Genomic DNA, 17,424 nt, shown 5'->3' on the forward strand with positions numbered 1-17,424 from the left:
TTGCTTGTCAATAGTAGAAAAGTTTTCATTTTCATATTATGTGTATCACATTTTGGTGGGTCATTATTTTATTCATTTATCACTGGCTCATGTGAGAGAAGGCTCAATAAAAATTTTTCTTCTCATTACATATTGGGTTGTATGGTGACTTTTTCACCTTGTCACACTGTCCTTTGACCTTATGGTTAAGATTATTTATTGAAAGATTTGTTACAGAACTCTATCATTTATAGATAGATGTATTACATATTTTTTGTCTTATTAGAGTTATTATATACCGTATGTATTTGTCAAACTATACTTTTGCAGGGAACATTTATATGCTTAGACAGGAAGGTATCTCAAAGGGTTAGAGAGTCATTAAACATTTCATTTTCTTTATATGAAAGTTGTATTTGTATATTTATATACATATTGAACATTTATCATAGGTTGAATGTATGTTTCACTACTTAAAAATAAATGTATGAATCAATATGCATGTTATTTCTTTGTTGTATGCCTCAGTACCCCCAACATTAAAAACATGTGGCAACTCTTGTTCTACCAATTCTAAAGTACAAAGTAAGTCATCTTTATTTGAAATAATCAAGTTTCCATTCATTTAATGATAAGGCACTTTCTGGGCCACAATGATTAACCATTTGAACCCGAGTGTGTTATCTTACCCTGCAGGAGTGTATATCATTATTTTAGTTTTATGATTTTTATGTAAACTTATCAGGGCCCACCTCTACCTGCACACAATATAGTGATCAGTTTGTCCATCTGACATCACTTGTCTTGAGCATATTTTCTCTATTAGCGCAATCTGTCTCATACTTTACTCTCGGTGCTTGTGGCTTAAAAGCATGCAATCACCTTGAACCAAGATTTTAGGAAAAAAGATAGGGCATATCAGAAATCCAGTTTTGGACCTCAATATCTCCCAATGAGATTAAATTTTACTCTGACTTAATTTACTGTCTGCATGCAAGGGGTGTATTGTGACTTTGAATGCATTGTGGATTAAAGCTGCACAAAAGTGTCAGTCAGTAGAAGTAACATATTAGTAAAGAAAAAGTAAATGTGCATCTTTTAAAAAAATAATTTTGAATGTAAATTGGATTTAACTGATCTAAAATAAAAATTTCGAACACCAACTTTTTTCTCATGTACGTAATGAGCTGGATGTTTTTGGCTCTACACATTATGATGATGGCTCACAAGAACTTTGATATTAATGAAAATACAATTTTTCCTGAACCTATTAAGTCGTTGAAAAATTAAAACACATACTGTATCCAGGATTTTGATAATTTTTAGTAGGGCGTGTCATAAATATTCAGGTGAGTAGTGAGGCCTGTAAACCTCATGATTGTAGCACACATATAGAAGCAATTATTAAAAAATGATATATTCTATTCTATTTTTAAAACCTAAATTACGTTGATCATCTACAATTGTCTCTATAGTCTTTCTAGGTCTAGGAATCCGTAAATAAATAGTATGCGGATACTGTACTGATCCAGGCGAGCTTTAAATCCAAAAAGAAGATCGGGTTCGGAATGCTCTTAATTGATGGTGTGAAAAACAAAAGCTAAACTGTAAACAGATAGGACGTACTTTGTCGTTAAAGATGCCTTGCTGTGGTCCAGTGGACTCTTTTGTTAGCCCTTTTGTAAAATACGTTCTTTTCTTCTTCAACTTTCTATGTTGGGTAAGTATTTTGTCGTCGAGCTACTGTTAGTTAGTAGCTGGTTAGACTTAGACATGCCCTCAGGACCGTCGGACTGAAGCAGCGTAGGATGAAATCTAAACCTAGACTACTTTGCATATATTGTGAAGCCTTTTATACGAGAAAACTAAATCTTAACATTATATGATTGTCTGTTCTCTGAAAAATATTTTCATTAAGAATTTTTTAAACCCTGATTGTTGAAAATATTGTTCCAGTAATGCCAAGGAATAAATCTCATTAAATTAATATAAATAGAATATTTACCAAGGACGTACATTCCTGTTTGTAGTATCACTGTAACTTGTAGCCCATCCTTCCAAGTTAAGGGTTTCTGATCTGCTTCAATTTGGAGTGAATCGGAAACCATCGACTCAGAAGGTGTACCTTTGATAGAGCTAAACAGGCTGATATCCATGGTCCATCATAGGGTATCAGGAGAAAACGTACCCAGGAGAAAACGTACCCAATCTCTAGGGTACGTTTTCTCCAGGAGAAAACGTACCCGGGTACGTTTTCTCCTGGAGAAAACGTACCCTATGAAAATTATAATTATACTACTTAATAGTTTTTAATACTTTTAAATACTATTTTGCATAATAAATATACAGAAATGTAAGAAAGTGATAGATAAATATATTTAATACTTTATAATTTGGACATTTTAAATATTTTCAAATGCTATTTAATGCATATTTCAATGCATAGATGTATAGAAATATATTCATTTTATGAATGATATCTTTATAATAATTGTAGCAACTTTTATTTTAGTACGTAATAATCACCTGTCATAAAGTGTTATCAGTCTACTTCTTCTAATTATCCATTTATCGGTAGCCTTACCGATTTGAGTTTCTCTATGCGAGATCCCCTGATTTTAATTATAGTGATAATAAATTAAATACCTGAGAAGTTATTATTACATGTATGTAATATTATGTACTGCCTCTCCGCGCAGGAGGTAGAAATATTCACTCTCCACACATTATACATGTCAGTGGCGTCGGAAGCAAATTGACTGTTGAATGTTACATTTCGTAGTAGTTTCCATATATATGAATCAAACAAATATTTAAAAGACTTGGACTTTGTTTTATTAAGCAACTTTGTTTTATAGATAATTTTCAAAAAAATGTTTTAAAAAACGCGATATCGAATTCTTGAGATACTCATCATTTAGTTCTCCAAATGAGATTGCAATAAAAACTAATTATTTAACTGTTTCGTTTATGGTGGATTAATTGTCGACTAATTAAACTGCTCAGGCCACGTTCGTGTATGTGTATGTTACAAATTATTGTCTTAATAATTTAAGTACGTGACCATGGTGACTATGCATTTAAAAACTACAGCAACAAATGATACAAATGTTCATTGTATATTTTATTTTATTTCATTTAAGAATATCTATGAAAACCATTACTTATTATTTCCATACCTGGAGAAAACGTACCCTATAAATTGGGTACGTTTTCTCCTGGGTACGTATTCTCCAGCATTCCATCATAGCCACCAACTATTGCATTCCTCCCTCCCCCCCTCTTCACTCCTAAAGACTTGGCCTAAATTCACATTGTAAGGACTTGTTAATCATCTATATTGCCTGAATAAGGAAGGTCTCAACACAACCTGTAAGGTAGTATGAATATGCAGAAAACCACATGCACAATGAAAATATAGGGCTAGATGGGGAATTGAACCCTGGACCCATGCAACTTAAGTTGGGAACTACTGGTATATGTTGAACTATCCACTGACCAGGCATATATCCATTGTTTATATAGCTACGTCAATTTTTTTTTGCCTACGAAACAAATTAAACCTATTTTAGATATAAGACTTAAATATGAATGTAAAATAAAACCTAAATAAAAATTTCCTTTCCTTATTTCCTAGCTCTTAGGAGGTGTATTGATAGGCATTGGAATCTGGGCCTACTTAGAGAAACAGAAATATTACAACAAAGAGATAGAGTCAGTATATGATGTCATCTTTGATCTTGCCATAATCTTCCTAGTTCTGGGAGCTGTCATATTTATCCTGGGATATGCAGGATGTATCGGTGCTCTCAGGGAAAATGTCTACCTCTTGAAATTTGTAAGTATATCTAAAAACAGTCACTTAATATTGAGCATTTGTATATTAACTTTAATTAACTTCCTCAATTGAATCTTGCATTTGCTTATCATTTTTGTGATTTAAGAATTTTATTATTGTGCAAACTGATACCAGTAGGCAAAATATTTTGAAGTTTTCTTTTTCTGTTTGGTACAAATATGCAGGATATACCATACCATGTATTTGCAAACACTGGGACTTCATCCCTGCATTGGAAATTTTAAAATAATTTGTATTTTCTTTTTTAATTATTTTCTTTCATCAGGTGCTAAAGTTTTAGGTGATATCTGATATTAATTACACTATTATTGGGTTTTTTTTCAGTACTACTTTGCTATGCTGCTGATATTTCTGGTTTTGCTAGTTGGTGCTGTGTTGGCTTTTGTTTTCCGAGACAAATTTCGACAGAGGTTTACCTCTCTACTTAAAGATAATCTGATCATTACCTACCAAGACGACCCAGATAAACAGAGTACCATTGACTGGTTACAAGAACAGGTATCCAAATTATACCCAAAAAAAATATTTTATGCAAGAACTTTATTGTGTGATTTTGCAGTTTTGTTTCAAATTGTGATTCTATAAAATCGTGAATGCCAAACTTTGTTATGAATAATATACTCTGAAAAAAGCAAGATTTTTAATTTTACGAGGGATATTTCTCATGACCTTATTATGCATTTAATAAGGAATCTACAGTAGTGCAGTTTTGCCTTACTTCCTGTTGTATTACATTGTTTTTTTTGGACAGCTTGGATGCTGTGGAGTGAACTCGTACAGGGACTGGAACAAGAACCAGTACTACAACTGTTCCAGTGAGGGCAAGTATAACCCCAGCCCCCTGGCCTGTAGTGTCCCCCACTCCTGCTGCAAGGTCCAGGACACACTGATGGTAAGCACTCTCAGGACAGAAAACAACTTTTATCAAATATGTGTTCAAGTTTGGTGAAAATTAAAGAGGTTTTTTTTAATTTGTATATCTAGAGAGCTTTCTATTTTAACTTTCAGGCTGGAGTTCCAAACATACTATGTGGAAATGGAGTTCTTAAAATGGTATGAATTTTTAGAAACAGAATTTAATAGATTTGACAAAAGTAACAAAATGCATTAACCATTATTTAACAAAGTCCTGTAAAGTAATGCTTATTTGTCATCAGAACATTAATGATGTATATTTAAAGTAAAGATACATTTACCTGATTAAAATTTCACTTGTATTAAAATCAGTACACTTATGCAATGATGATTTAATGGGTGGATCTGTGACAACATATTTTTGATTGTCATGAAATATAATTACAGGGAGGCGATTCCTCGCTGGTCTACACCATTGGCTGTATTGATGCCGCCCTAGGTCTGGTGGAGACACAACTGCCTATCGTGGGAGGAATCGCAGTTGGAATATGTTTTGTGCTGGTACTATCAGCTTAGTCAGTTTACCATTCCAATGCCTGAAAAAATGACGACAAATGATTCTTGTCACAGTGCTCAAAATTTATCAAGATAAATAGATACAGTTTAACGGAATATTTTACATCATGCAATATATGACTAAATAAAAGACAGCAAGTATTCTTGGAATAAGGTGTAAAATATAAATTGCAATGTTTCAATTCTGACTTTTTACATCTTTATAAACTTTGTAATGAAGAGAATGAATGCAAGTACTGTACTATTGGAAGGCAGCTTCATTTGTACCCCAAAACAAAATGAATTGTCTAACTACCAGTAATCTATATCCACACCATCTGTGCAAAGTAGATACCAGTAGCAATTGGTCAGAAATTTTGCAAAATCCTTTAATTATTGAAACTGAACCCTACTTTAAAGTGTTGACCAGGTTTTGAACCTCAAAGGAAAACTTTTCAGCTGCTGTCTTAGCTTTGGAACATTTTGTAATACATCTACTAGCATCAATAAGGTGTCCAGGTAGCGTAGTGGACAATGCACTCGCTTTTCACCGCTGCGACCCGAGTTCGATCCCCGTGATCGACAGAGGTCGTATGTGATAGGGTATGGCGGTCGCCCGCTTGGACACGTGGGTTCTCTCCGGGTACTCCGGCTTCTTCCCACACCAATGACCCCCTCGCGCTAACATCCGTGCCAACGAGAGATATTAATATAAGTTGTAGAACTTGTTTATCAATCGTTGTAAAATAAATAAAGTTCAGTTTTTTTTTTTTTTTACTAGCATCAATATGGGGAGAAAAATGATTCTATTTAATATGTACCTTATTGCTTTATTTCATTACATTTAATATGGAGATATGTTTTCATATTTTCAGCTGATTGCCATGTTTTTGTCCTATCTCCTGGCAAGGCAAGTTGAGGATCAAATGTTGAGATGGAGCATATAAGGAAATGAATTACATGTACTCCGGTGATCCAGCTATGAAGTAAAGTCAAGACATTCTAAAGTCGTTAAGTAAAGAGGAAAGCTTAAATGTCATATATCCATTAACAACATGACACCTTAATTGTAATTTTTTTATGAAATATTTTGATATATACATGTAAATACTCTACAAAACACACTGAACTTTTGGTTTAACAAAGTCATATTTGTTCAACTAGAGCTAAAATGCAAAGTCGAATCTCAGAATTTATAGTGATATTTTTTTTTTTCACTTTGTTTGTGGGTTTTATTTTTGTTCGGTTTTTATTGTTTGTTTAATGTACATGTATTGTAATATAAAACAGAGGTGCTCTAGCTATATAGAGAAGAATTTTTTGAGGGAGACGGTCAAATGCACTCATTGATTTAAAAAAAAAAACCAACATTTGAATGCATACAGTACAATACCAATTCAAATGTATATATGGGGATCATGTTGTAATTTGTTGGTGTTTTGTTTATATTTATTTTTGTTTTAATTTTATTTGTTACTTAATGTAGTATGCAGTATTTTGGTGCCATATTGTAATTTTTTTTTTTCTGAAGTATGCAAAGTTGAGGTAATCAAAACGGACTGACATGTACTTGGTTGAAGGTATACTACAGGTGCTATACTTAACTTCTTTAGTCACTCAGGTGATCCATTGCTATATAACTTGCCAGTTGGTGTCATTGGTCAAACATTTTTAAATTTTCAACTATTCCTTGAAACCTTCAGGCTATTTTTGGTATGTAGCATTGGTAGGGGAAGATTTACATTAATTTTGAAATTCATGACCCCTGGGGGCCCCCTTTGGGAACTCTTCAGATTACAAGTCCGAACAATTTTGTTAAAGCATAAAATTGCTGTGACCCAGACTGTAAAGTTTCATGGGCCACTTGTTTTAATTCTAGCGATTGCTAGCTGTTGGGCCAGTCACCAATTTAAAACTTAAGTTGGTTTTAGTTGTCAGTTGATAAATAATTGTACATTCCTCTTGTTGTTTTTTTTTTAATACCATGACAGTTTTGCCTTTTATTCTACATTGTAAAGGGAATCTGCAGACATATCTTTACAGTTTTTCTTGCCTTAGAAACTTGTTTAATAAGAATTATACAAAATGTTTTGATAAAGTGAATACTGGGTATGTATGATATTAATTGTTGAACTTTCAGGTGTTTTATTTATTTTAATGCCTATATTTGCCATGCGCGGATCCAGAAAATTTTTCCAGGGGGGGTCCGAAGGATAATTGTGTTTGCCAGGGGGGGTCCGAGGCATATTTTCGCGATAATTTTACTATCTAAATTTAATAAATTTTCATTTTCCAGACCCCCCCGACCCCCCCTCTAGATCCGCGCATGTTTGCTATGAAGTCTGTTATGTTGTCAATTGACATTTTTGTAACTTGTTGGGTGTTTTTTTATCTTTTGGTTAGCATCAGGAATATTATGCTTATGTCTGGTTGTATATATATATAGATAGAAATAATGAATGAAGTATTCATATTCACGGTGATGGCAGCACTGATATATAGGAAGTTTGTAATTTGAATGATGCATATAAGTCTTTAAATCTAAAATCTGATAGATCGCAAATGTCAAAACAACTATAAATTGATAGCTGGAGAGAATTTTTATTATAAATGCTATCAACAAATCATTGTTTAGGAGGTTTACTTTATATCTGGTTTTCTGGTGCAATGCTTTGTCTCAAAGCAAGTATGGTCCAATGTGACAGAAACTAGAAAGAATTGTTTTCTTTATGTTATATTAACCATACAAGAATTTAAATGCAACAAGTTTTACTTTACATGTTAAAGTATATTTTGGAAGTTGTATATATTTTTTTATTCTCTTAATATATTGTACATCTTTTTTCCACAACCTTGAATCTCTCTTGATATTACAATTTCCTTGGGTCTTTACAAATTTTTATTTTGTAACATGTTGATTTTTTGTTGTGTGTTTATGTGTGCTCCCTATTCAGAAATTATTTTTGTTTGATTTTTTTTGTGTTGATGTTTATTGGTGTTTAACTTACTTTTTAATGATGTACACATATGATTTTAATATTAGTTTTTATAAATTCAAATTAACAATATTAAAAATTTGTTATTGTCCATCATGTATAGTGCTGTGGCTGAACTTTTGGATACATGCATGTACATGTATGTATTTCAAACTGCAATAGTTGCCACTATTACGTATCTATAAGATTTGATTTTTTTTTCTTACTGCCATTTTTTCTGTGATATTCAAACTCCTGAAGAAACTAGTCTTTGTAAAGCCTGTGTGAATTCCTTGTAAAGATGAAAAACTTTTAAACTAGGGGGAAAAATCATGATAATATGTCGTAGGATATACCCGGTACAAAATTTTTGATACATTCTTGTATTTTGGCTTGATTTAATTGTTGCTAGTTTAGTGTGTGGTACATGTATTAGGTATTTTTCATGTATTTTATATACATAATGCTTGACAAAAAGGTGATGGATCAATTTTGTAAAAACATAAAGGAAGTTATTGACATATATGCAAAGTATGATATGCAATATACATGTTTATGTGCAATTTTACTGTATTAGAAAAAGGTGAAATTTTCAACTTATTTTATAATTACTGCTATTATGATTAATTCAAATTGCAATCATTTTGCATCAAACTCTAGGTGAGTACTAATTAAGCAAGAGATCAGACACTTAAAACTGCTAGGTCCATTTGCAGCAGTTTTACCAATTGTTTACAGTAAATAATATTTCTATGAATAAAACAGTAAACAAAATATGTTTACTTAATTGCATAACAAAATTTGGGGAATGCTTATGATTCTGCTTGTGTAATATAGTGAAAGTTTCTAACTTTCAAAGAGAATTGGTTAAAAGAAGGAAGGAAATACCCGTAAAAAGTTGGTGCCATTTTAAAGTTTTTGTATTGAAATGTTTTGTGATGAAAATAACTATTTGTATATGATTTTAAAAGACTTTTGATAAATAAATTTATTTATACCTAATGAGTTTCCTTTTATTTGAATTACCATTATAGTTTTTTTTAACCTTTATTGTCACTCAGGTGACTTATTGCCTCTGGTCTGCATCAGTTGCCATTCATTTTACATTTTAAACTTCGATCATCTTGAAAACTGATACATGTAGGTATATACTATTTTGAATTTGAAGCATTTCTACAATGAAAGGAATCTAAATTATGACATTTATTAATTAACAACACCCGGCATGTTGAAAAAGCCTATTTGCATGGTTATGATGTCTATGAGGCCCTCTACCAAAATTGTGAAATTTATGGTCCCTGAAACAAAGGTTCAGGCTCATGGATGCAGGCAATATGGCCATATTATATAGTGAAAATGTATTTAATATTACTTTAAAAATCATGCTCTATACTTCCACAACAGGGGAAAATAAACATAATGCATGCATGGTTGTGATGTACATTAGGCCCTCTACAAAAATTGTAAAATTCATGGCCTCTGGGTCAGGGGTTCAGGCTCATGGGTGGGGGTTAATATGGCCATAAAGGGCGCTTTCCATTTACATTGCCTCGCCGGCGTCGTTATCGGGAAACGGCGACGTTAATGGAACGGTTGGCAACGTCACAATGATCCAACGATGACGATTGCAGCTTAAAACTGATACCAATCTTAAAATTTGATCCAAAAATGTTGGCTATTTGCAGTTTTAATGTATTTCAATGTAGTACGACAAATTGTAGTTTTAGAAATACTAGTTTTGTAGAATATGATAACATTGACGCCATATTGTTTCATTATCGGCAACGGTATATTGCGTTGCAACAATCGCTCGCCGGCGACGCGCGTTCCAGCAATCGGCGACGAAGGCAACCCGGCAAATCCGGCGATGCTGGTTAAATGGAAAGCACCCATAGTTAAAAATGTATTTAATTTTAGAAAATCTTTAATGTACCAATCAGACCCAACCTAACAGAAAGTAAACCCAAACTTAACCCTGGGTTTACTTTCAGGGTTTACTCTGGGTTTACTAGAGTGGACCCAGAGTGAACCCAGAGTCAAATCCCAAACTAAACCCTGAGTGGACACAGAGAAGAAACCCCGATCAAAGTACACCCCTGAAAGAAGACATTACAAAAATGTCAGTCAGTAGAAGTAACATATTAGTAACGAAGAAGTAAATGTGCATCTTTTTAAAAAATCATTTTGAATGTAAATTGGACTTCACTGATCTGAAATAAAAATTTTGAACACCACCTTTTTTTTCGTACACGTATAGAATGAGCTGGATGTTTTTGGCTTGACACATTATGATGATGGCTCACAAGATCTTTGATGTTAATGATAATGCAATTTTTCCTGAACCTATTAAGTCTTTGAAAAATAAAAACACATACTGTATCCAGGATTTTCGATATTTTTAAAGCGCTAAGCATAGCTGCAGCGCTTTTTTGTCGCCAGATTTCTGATCCTACTTCCACTTTCGATTTCGCATTTCCGAAATACCGCCACCTACTGGAGGATGCTAGAAAAGTCGTACCCTGGAGAATTCTAACTTGGGAGAACTCATAACTATGCAGTAGGGAAAACATATCTTCAAGTTATCCTACATGCAGATACATTTGTTCTATCAGTATTAAATTGGGAATAAATTCATTTAATGAATATTATTATTATACACACGTATATCGGATATGGGTGCTCCAAAAGATATCACATTCATGATGATGATTTCTTTCCAATTAGAATTTTTTGGGGGAAAAATGCATTTGGTTGTGTATTAGGTGTTAAACAATGATTGGAATAACTTGGCATAAACACTAGTGCATCCATCAAGGCGTGAGAGTTTGTTACGTCGAAATTACACGTGTGCTTGAAAAGCACAAGACCACAAATCAAGATCTTTTCATCAATCCTCCCCTAAAAAAACAACATGCATAAAAAATTCAAATGATCTTACATTATTACAAAAGTTGGATAGTCAGACACCTTACACATGCTTTTTCATTACATAAAAGGTTATCCCTTGTCGCAGGTGGAAATGAACCAAATTCGAAGGAAAAATCGGAAATTATTTTTCCTCAGCCCTCTTTTGACGTGACCTAAGATAAAATACTGTTGTGACATATTTGAATCGGCATCCATGACAACACCCTTTAAAATAAATTATGTTGGAACACGCTACTTTTTACGTATGATAAGATGTGAGCTAAAGACTTAATTAAATTTAATGATATACCCTAAAATATACCGCAGAAGAGACTGTCTATGATTTAACACTTTCTTCCCGGCTTAGCGCTTTCCATTACTTTCAGTACTTTGATTTTAGTAGGGCGTGTCATAAATATTCAGGTGAGTAGTGAGGCCTGTAAACCTTATGATTGTATCACATGTTTGGAGCAATTATTTAAAAATGATATATTCTATTAGGCCTATATTTTTAAAACCTAAATTACGTTGATCATCTACAATCGTCTCTATAGTCTTTATAGATATAGGAATCTGTAAATGAACATACTATGCGGATACTGTATAGATCCAGGCGAGCTTTAAATCCATTAAAAAAATCGAGTTCGGAATGCTCTTAATTGATGGAGTGAAAAACAAAAAGCTAAACTGGAATAGTGGAAACAGATAGGACTATTTTGTCGTTAAAGATGCCTTGCTGTGGTCCAGAGGACTCTTTTGTTTGCCCTTTTGTAAAATACGTTCTTTTCTCCTTCAACTTTCTGTGTTGGGTAAGTATTTTGTCGTTGAGCTACTGTTAGTTAGCTGGTTAGACTTTGACATGCCCGTCGGACTGTAGCAGTGTAGGATGAAATCTAAACCTAGACTACTTTGCATATATTGTGAAGCCTTTTATACGAGAAAACTTAATCTTAACATTATATGATTGTCTGTTCTCTGAAAAATGTTTTCATTAATGAAATTTTTAAAACCTGATTCATTCACTGATTGTTGAAAAATATTGTTCAAGTACTGTTGCATAGGCGTCGGAACCGGGGGGGCTAGGGGGGGCTTAGCCCCCCCACTTTTTTTGCCAATTTATACCTTACCATTAGAAACATAGCATAATAGAGGGTTCAGCCCCCCCACTTTTTCTCGCAGGAAAGATTATTGTTTCTAAATTTACCTTGAAAGATTGAAAATTTGGATTCAGAAGCATCCACCCACCCCCCCCCCCCCCCCCCCCCCCCCCCCCCCCCCCACGGAATAGGAATTTCATGATTTTGGGGAAAAAAATTGTTGGGTAAGTAATTTTGTTTTTTACGGGAAGTATAGGTATACCCCCCCCCCCCCCCCCCCCCCCCCCCCACGGATTAGGATTTCCATGATTTTGGGAATTACTTTTTTCTCAATATTTCCGAGGATTAGTCTAGCCCCCCCACTTTCAATTTGCTTCCGACGCCAGTGTGTTGTAGTGCCATGGAATAAATTTCACTATAAATGAATATAAATAGAATATGTACCAGGGACGTACATTCTATACTCTGTTCCAATATATCCTGGATTTACATTTTGCTTAATTGCATGATATTTGTATTAAATACCTCGAGGTTCAACTGATGTCCATTCAAAAGTATGAAAAATTTCCAAGATTTCTCAGTCGAAACGCCCCTGTTAGCTTATCAGGTTTCAATACAATGCTAAAAAAAGTGATGTCTACGGGGATATTGTATTGCAGCATTTTAAGCCCAGATGATAACGTTGAAAAATTGTGCGATGTATTGTGAGTGTATTCCGAATGGAGAAAAGATGTACACATTCCCCATTATAAAACTCCGTAAGGAATCTTTTTTTGTCCCTGTGAATTTTTCTGAGAGAGAGATGATAATGTGTCAATGAAATTATCTTGGAGATTATCCCTTTCAACTATTTCAATTGCACTTCTTTCACAGGTATGTTTATTTTTATTAAAAATCGTCCAAATGTGCTGCATAAATATCTTGGGACAGACTATAGTACCGGTATATACATTCCTGTTTGTAGTATCACTGTAATTTGTAGCCCATCGTTCCAAGTTAAGGGTTTCTGATCTGCTTCTCTCTACACAAAGAGCAGAAGATTTGGAGTGAATCAGAAACCGTTGACTCAGAAGCTGTACCTTTGATAGAGCTAAACAGGCTGACACCCATGGTCCATCATAGCCACCAACTATTGCATTCCTCCCTCTCTCCTTATCACTCCTAAAGACTTGGCCTAAATTCACCTTGTAAGGACTTGTTAATCATCTGTATTGGCTGAATAAGGAAGGCCTCAACACAATCTGTAAGGTAATATGAATATGCAGAAAACCACATGCACTATCACCAGTGAAATGACATTCATTTCACTTTTGATAACTTTTAGCATATATTTTCATTGTCTACTTTATTTTACTTTATTCTTATCTTATAAGTTCCCATACTTAGCAATTCCTTATTGACATCTAAAGCATTCCTTATTATTTATTTCTAAAGGTTGTCCAAGCTGTTGTTTACTTCTTAATTCCCTTTAGTGATTTCACAGTAATTGTTAATCTTAAGGTAAGGTTTGCGGCTTGCATTTTTTAGAGGTTGTACCAAAGTTACATACCATTTTGTTCACTATACTAAAGTCTTTTTTCTCATGAAATTCAAATGAATTTTGCCCGTCCCGTTTTATAACTACAAAAGGTCAAAGTTCATGATTTCCAATTTTCATTTTGATGAAATGTAAACAATTTCGTGAAAATATGTACATTTTATATGTGACTATTATGGGGGTTATTTATGCTTAAAATGTTCGAAAATAATATCACTATTAATATCATGATTCACTTTTATTAATTTCTGATGAACTATCTAAAAATAGAATAAAATGCAACAAAAGTCATAATTTTGGACTACTATTTTGTAAACGAAAACATTTTATTTGAAACCTTTCCAAGTCCACCGATTTCAGGAAAAACGTATCTTAGAATATGTGTAATCTGGCCCCGAGGTTATAAAACTTTCTTGAGTACGATCTCGTACTCCAAATCGTACTCCGTGCTCCAAATCGTACTCCTACTCAAGATATCGAGGTTATAAAACTTTTTCATACTCCTACTCGTACTCCGGCTGAGTACAAAAATGCGATTTTCTGAGTAAGCTTTGAAGCTTTCTCAAAGTCGTACTCAAGACATTTAATCTAAATAGAATGCAGTGCAAACATATAATATTGTTCATATTGTAACATTGCTGTATTATACGCTCTAATTTAATCATATTTACATGTATATGAATTAAAATGGAAAGTTTTTACCATTTTATTAATGACATATCTAGATATAAAGGAGGTGAATTTAAGAGTAAGGGCGAACTGCAACCAAGATTATCAAAATAACTTTTAGATAGTTTTCTTCATTAATTAATGTACATATACATGTATAACTACGTACTAAATACTACCGTTGAATAGCTCGACTTTTTAAGAATTCTGTTTTTTGTCAAATACGACCCATACCCATCATTTAAAACAAAGAAATCAATGTACATGTATCATAATTAATCAATTTCAATCAGATGTACTTGCTGGGTCCATTTTTTTATTATAGTGAAAATGTAGGTTAGTTCTAAACATTACAAAGGATGGGGGATGCATAAAAGTCTAACGCTTTCTATTACTTACTTATTAATCAATTATCATTTATGTTGCATGCCACAAAACTTGGAAAGGGAAACATTTTATAGAATAAGCGGTAAATCAGTGGCGGAGTAAAGGAGGTCGCACCCGGCGTCCCCCCCCCCCCCGCCCCCACAGCCCTAAAAAAATTGTCCAAATAAAGTTAAATCATACTCCTTCTGGCAAAGAAAATGTACAACTTGCGAGTCTTAATTATCTTTTTTTTTTAACTTGGGGGATTTCTCTACATTAGACTGTTTCAATTGTGCAATATGAAGGAAACGCGTGTGTTCAATGGTGTAACTAAAAAAACCCAGGAAAAAACATTTTGGTTACGCTGTCCTTGGGTTCAAATATGACCAGTCACCCATATACCCACCTTTAAGTAATTGGTTATACTAACTAGTGTTTTGACGACTCTTCCATTGTTATTATAATATAAGCTGGTATATATAGTTATCTTTTATTAAAACTTCATTAATTTACATTGTCCCATTGAACTTGATTTTTAAACTGATTAATTTACAGTCATTCGAAAGAAAAAAATAAAAAGGATATGTTTCTTGGATTTCTACAAGACAGAGGAATTTGATGACTGTAGGTCTTAAATCTACAAACCTTTAAAAATTGTAAATAATTTTATTACTTTAAGTATACCGGTGTCATATAATATTTTGATACCGCGAAATAATGAACCCGGGTTCAATATATTATGCGATATTATGAACCCGGGTTCAAAATATCGCTGCGATATATTGAACCCCCCCCCCCCCTTAAAATATTGAACCCCGGGTTCAAAATATTATGGCTGCAACATTTTGAAACCCTCTCGAATTTTCATTGCTCTTGGAGAGGGGGTTCAAAATATTATGGCCGCGATATTTTGAACCCCCCTCCATTTTTTATTGCTATTGGAGAGGGAATTCAAAATATTATGGCCGCGATATTTTGAACCCCCTACCTATTTCCAATTCCCATTGGAGAGGGGGTTCAAAATATTATGGCCGCGATATATTGAACCCCCTACTGTTTCCAATTTCCTTTGGAGAGGGGGTTCAAAATATTATGGCTGCGATATTTTGAACCCACCTCAATTTTTCATTGCTATTGGAGAAGGGGTTCAAATATTCCCTTTGGAGAGGGGGTTCAAAATATTATGGCTGCAACATTTTGAAACCCCCTCTATTTTTTATTGCTATTGGAGAAGGGGTTCAAAATATTATGGCTGCGATATATTGAACCCCCTACTTATTTCCAATTCCCTTTGGAGAGGGGGTTCAAAATATTATGGCAGCATAATTTTGAACCCCATACCTATTTCCAATTCCCATTGGAGAGGGTGTTCATAATATTATGGCTGCGATATATTGAAAACCCTTCTTATCATGGTACTCTTCCAAGTCCATGGCAGATGCGGTCTCAAATGAATTGATCAGTAGAAACTCACAATTCCCAAATTGTATTACATAACAGGGATATTATACAGGCTGATGTCAGCTATGAAGGGAGCCAATTAATGTTTACCTAGCTACCACCAGTGTGTATACGCAGTACACAGGTGTTAGCCCCTTTTTCTCCCACCTGGGGACTACCATTTAGAGTAACCTCCAAGGATACCCTATTTTCTTGGTAACAAAAAGAATCACCAAAAACAATATGATTTTCATTCATAATATGTTTTATTACAGACTGACAATAAAAGCACAATCATACCCCCCCCCCCCCAAAAAAAAATTGAATTCTGTATATGCATGAAGAAAAGATTGGGGAAGAAAAGATTGGGGGGGGGGGGGGTAAAAAGCAATAAAAGAAGGGGGGCATTATTATTTATAATTAAATTTCACAGCCATTAAATTTTGAAACCCCTAGATCTCCAATAGCCAGTAATAAGAAGGGTTTTATGGCAGCCATAAATTTATGAACCCCCTCTCCAATGGGAATTGGAAATAGGTATGGGGTTCAAAATATCGCTGCCATAATATTTTGAAACTTCTCTCCAATGGAAATTGGAAATAGGTTGGGGGTTCAAAATATCGCAGTCATAATATTTTGAACCCCCTCTCCAAAAGCAATGAAAAATAGAGGTGGTTCAAAATATCGCAGCCATAATATTTTGAACCCCTTCTCCAATGGGAATTGGAAAAAGGTATGGGGTTCAATATATCGCAGCCATAATATTTTGAACCCCCTCTCCAATAGCAATGAAAAATAGAGGGGGGTTCAAAATATCGCGGCCATAATATTTTGAACCCCCTCTCCAATGGGAATTGGAAAATATGAAGGGGGTTCAATATAACGCAGCCATAACATTTTGAACCCCCTCTCCAAAAGCAATGAAAAATAAAGGGGGTTCAAAATATCATGGCCATAATATTTTGAACCCCTTCTCCAATGGGAATTGGAAAAGGGTAGGGGGTTCAATATATCGCAGCCATAATATTTTGAACCCCCTCTCCAATGGGAATTGGAAATAGGTAGGGGGTTCAAAATATCGCGGCCATAATATTTTGAATCCCCTATCCAGTGGGAATTGGAAATAGTTATGGGGTTCAAAATATCGCTGCCATAATATTTTGAAACCTCTCTCCAATGGAAATT

At 34.1% G+C, this 17,424-nt stretch overlaps 2 protein-coding genes across 2 annotated transcripts in view; both read left to right on the forward strand.

Moving 5' to 3' along the window:
* Positions 1-591: 591 nt before the first annotated feature.
* On the forward strand, positions 592-7,417 carry LOC128179983 (tetraspanin-33-like). Its single transcript, XM_052847716.1, has 7 exons — positions 592-1,699; positions 3,617-3,817; positions 4,163-4,336; positions 4,590-4,730; positions 4,847-4,891; positions 5,141-5,254; positions 6,124-7,417. The coding sequence occupies exons 1-7, from the start codon at positions 1,619-1,621 to the stop codon at positions 6,193-6,195; spliced, it is 828 nt and encodes a 275-aa protein (XP_052703676.1). The 5' UTR covers positions 592-1,618; the 3' UTR covers positions 6,196-7,417.
* Positions 7,418-11,796: 4,379 nt separating this feature from the next.
* Positions 11,797-17,424, forward strand: part of LOC128180323 (structural maintenance of chromosomes protein 3-like) — a 33,205-nt gene continuing 27,577 nt past the window's right edge. The window contains exon 1 of the mRNA XM_052848344.1: positions 11,797-11,939. Coding sequence (XP_052704304.1) covers positions 11,859-11,939 — 81 coding nt within the window. The 5' untranslated portion in view covers positions 11,797-11,858. The remainder of the gene's footprint in view (positions 11,940-17,424) is intronic.

The sequence above is a fragment of the Crassostrea angulata genome, chromosome 4, assembly GCF_025612915.1.
Source record: "Crassostrea angulata isolate pt1a10 chromosome 4, ASM2561291v2, whole genome shotgun sequence".
Lineage (NCBI taxonomy): Eukaryota > Metazoa > Mollusca > Bivalvia > Ostreida > Ostreidae > Magallana > Magallana angulata.

Bases quoted from the DNA above. Each gene is read 5' to 3' on its own strand.
- LOC128179983 (XM_052847716.1), top strand. From the start codon at position 1,619: ATGCCTTGCTGTGGTCCAGTGGACTCTTTTGTTAGCCCTTTTGTAAAA. The intron at 4,892-5,140 runs GTATGAATTTTT...ATATAATTACAG, and splicing joins GAAATGGAGTTCTTAAAATG to GGAGGCGATTCCTCGCTGGT. The intron at 5,255-6,123 runs GTACTATCAGCT...TCATATTTTCAG, and splicing joins TTGGAATATGTTTTGTGCTG to CTGATTGCCATGTTTTTGTC.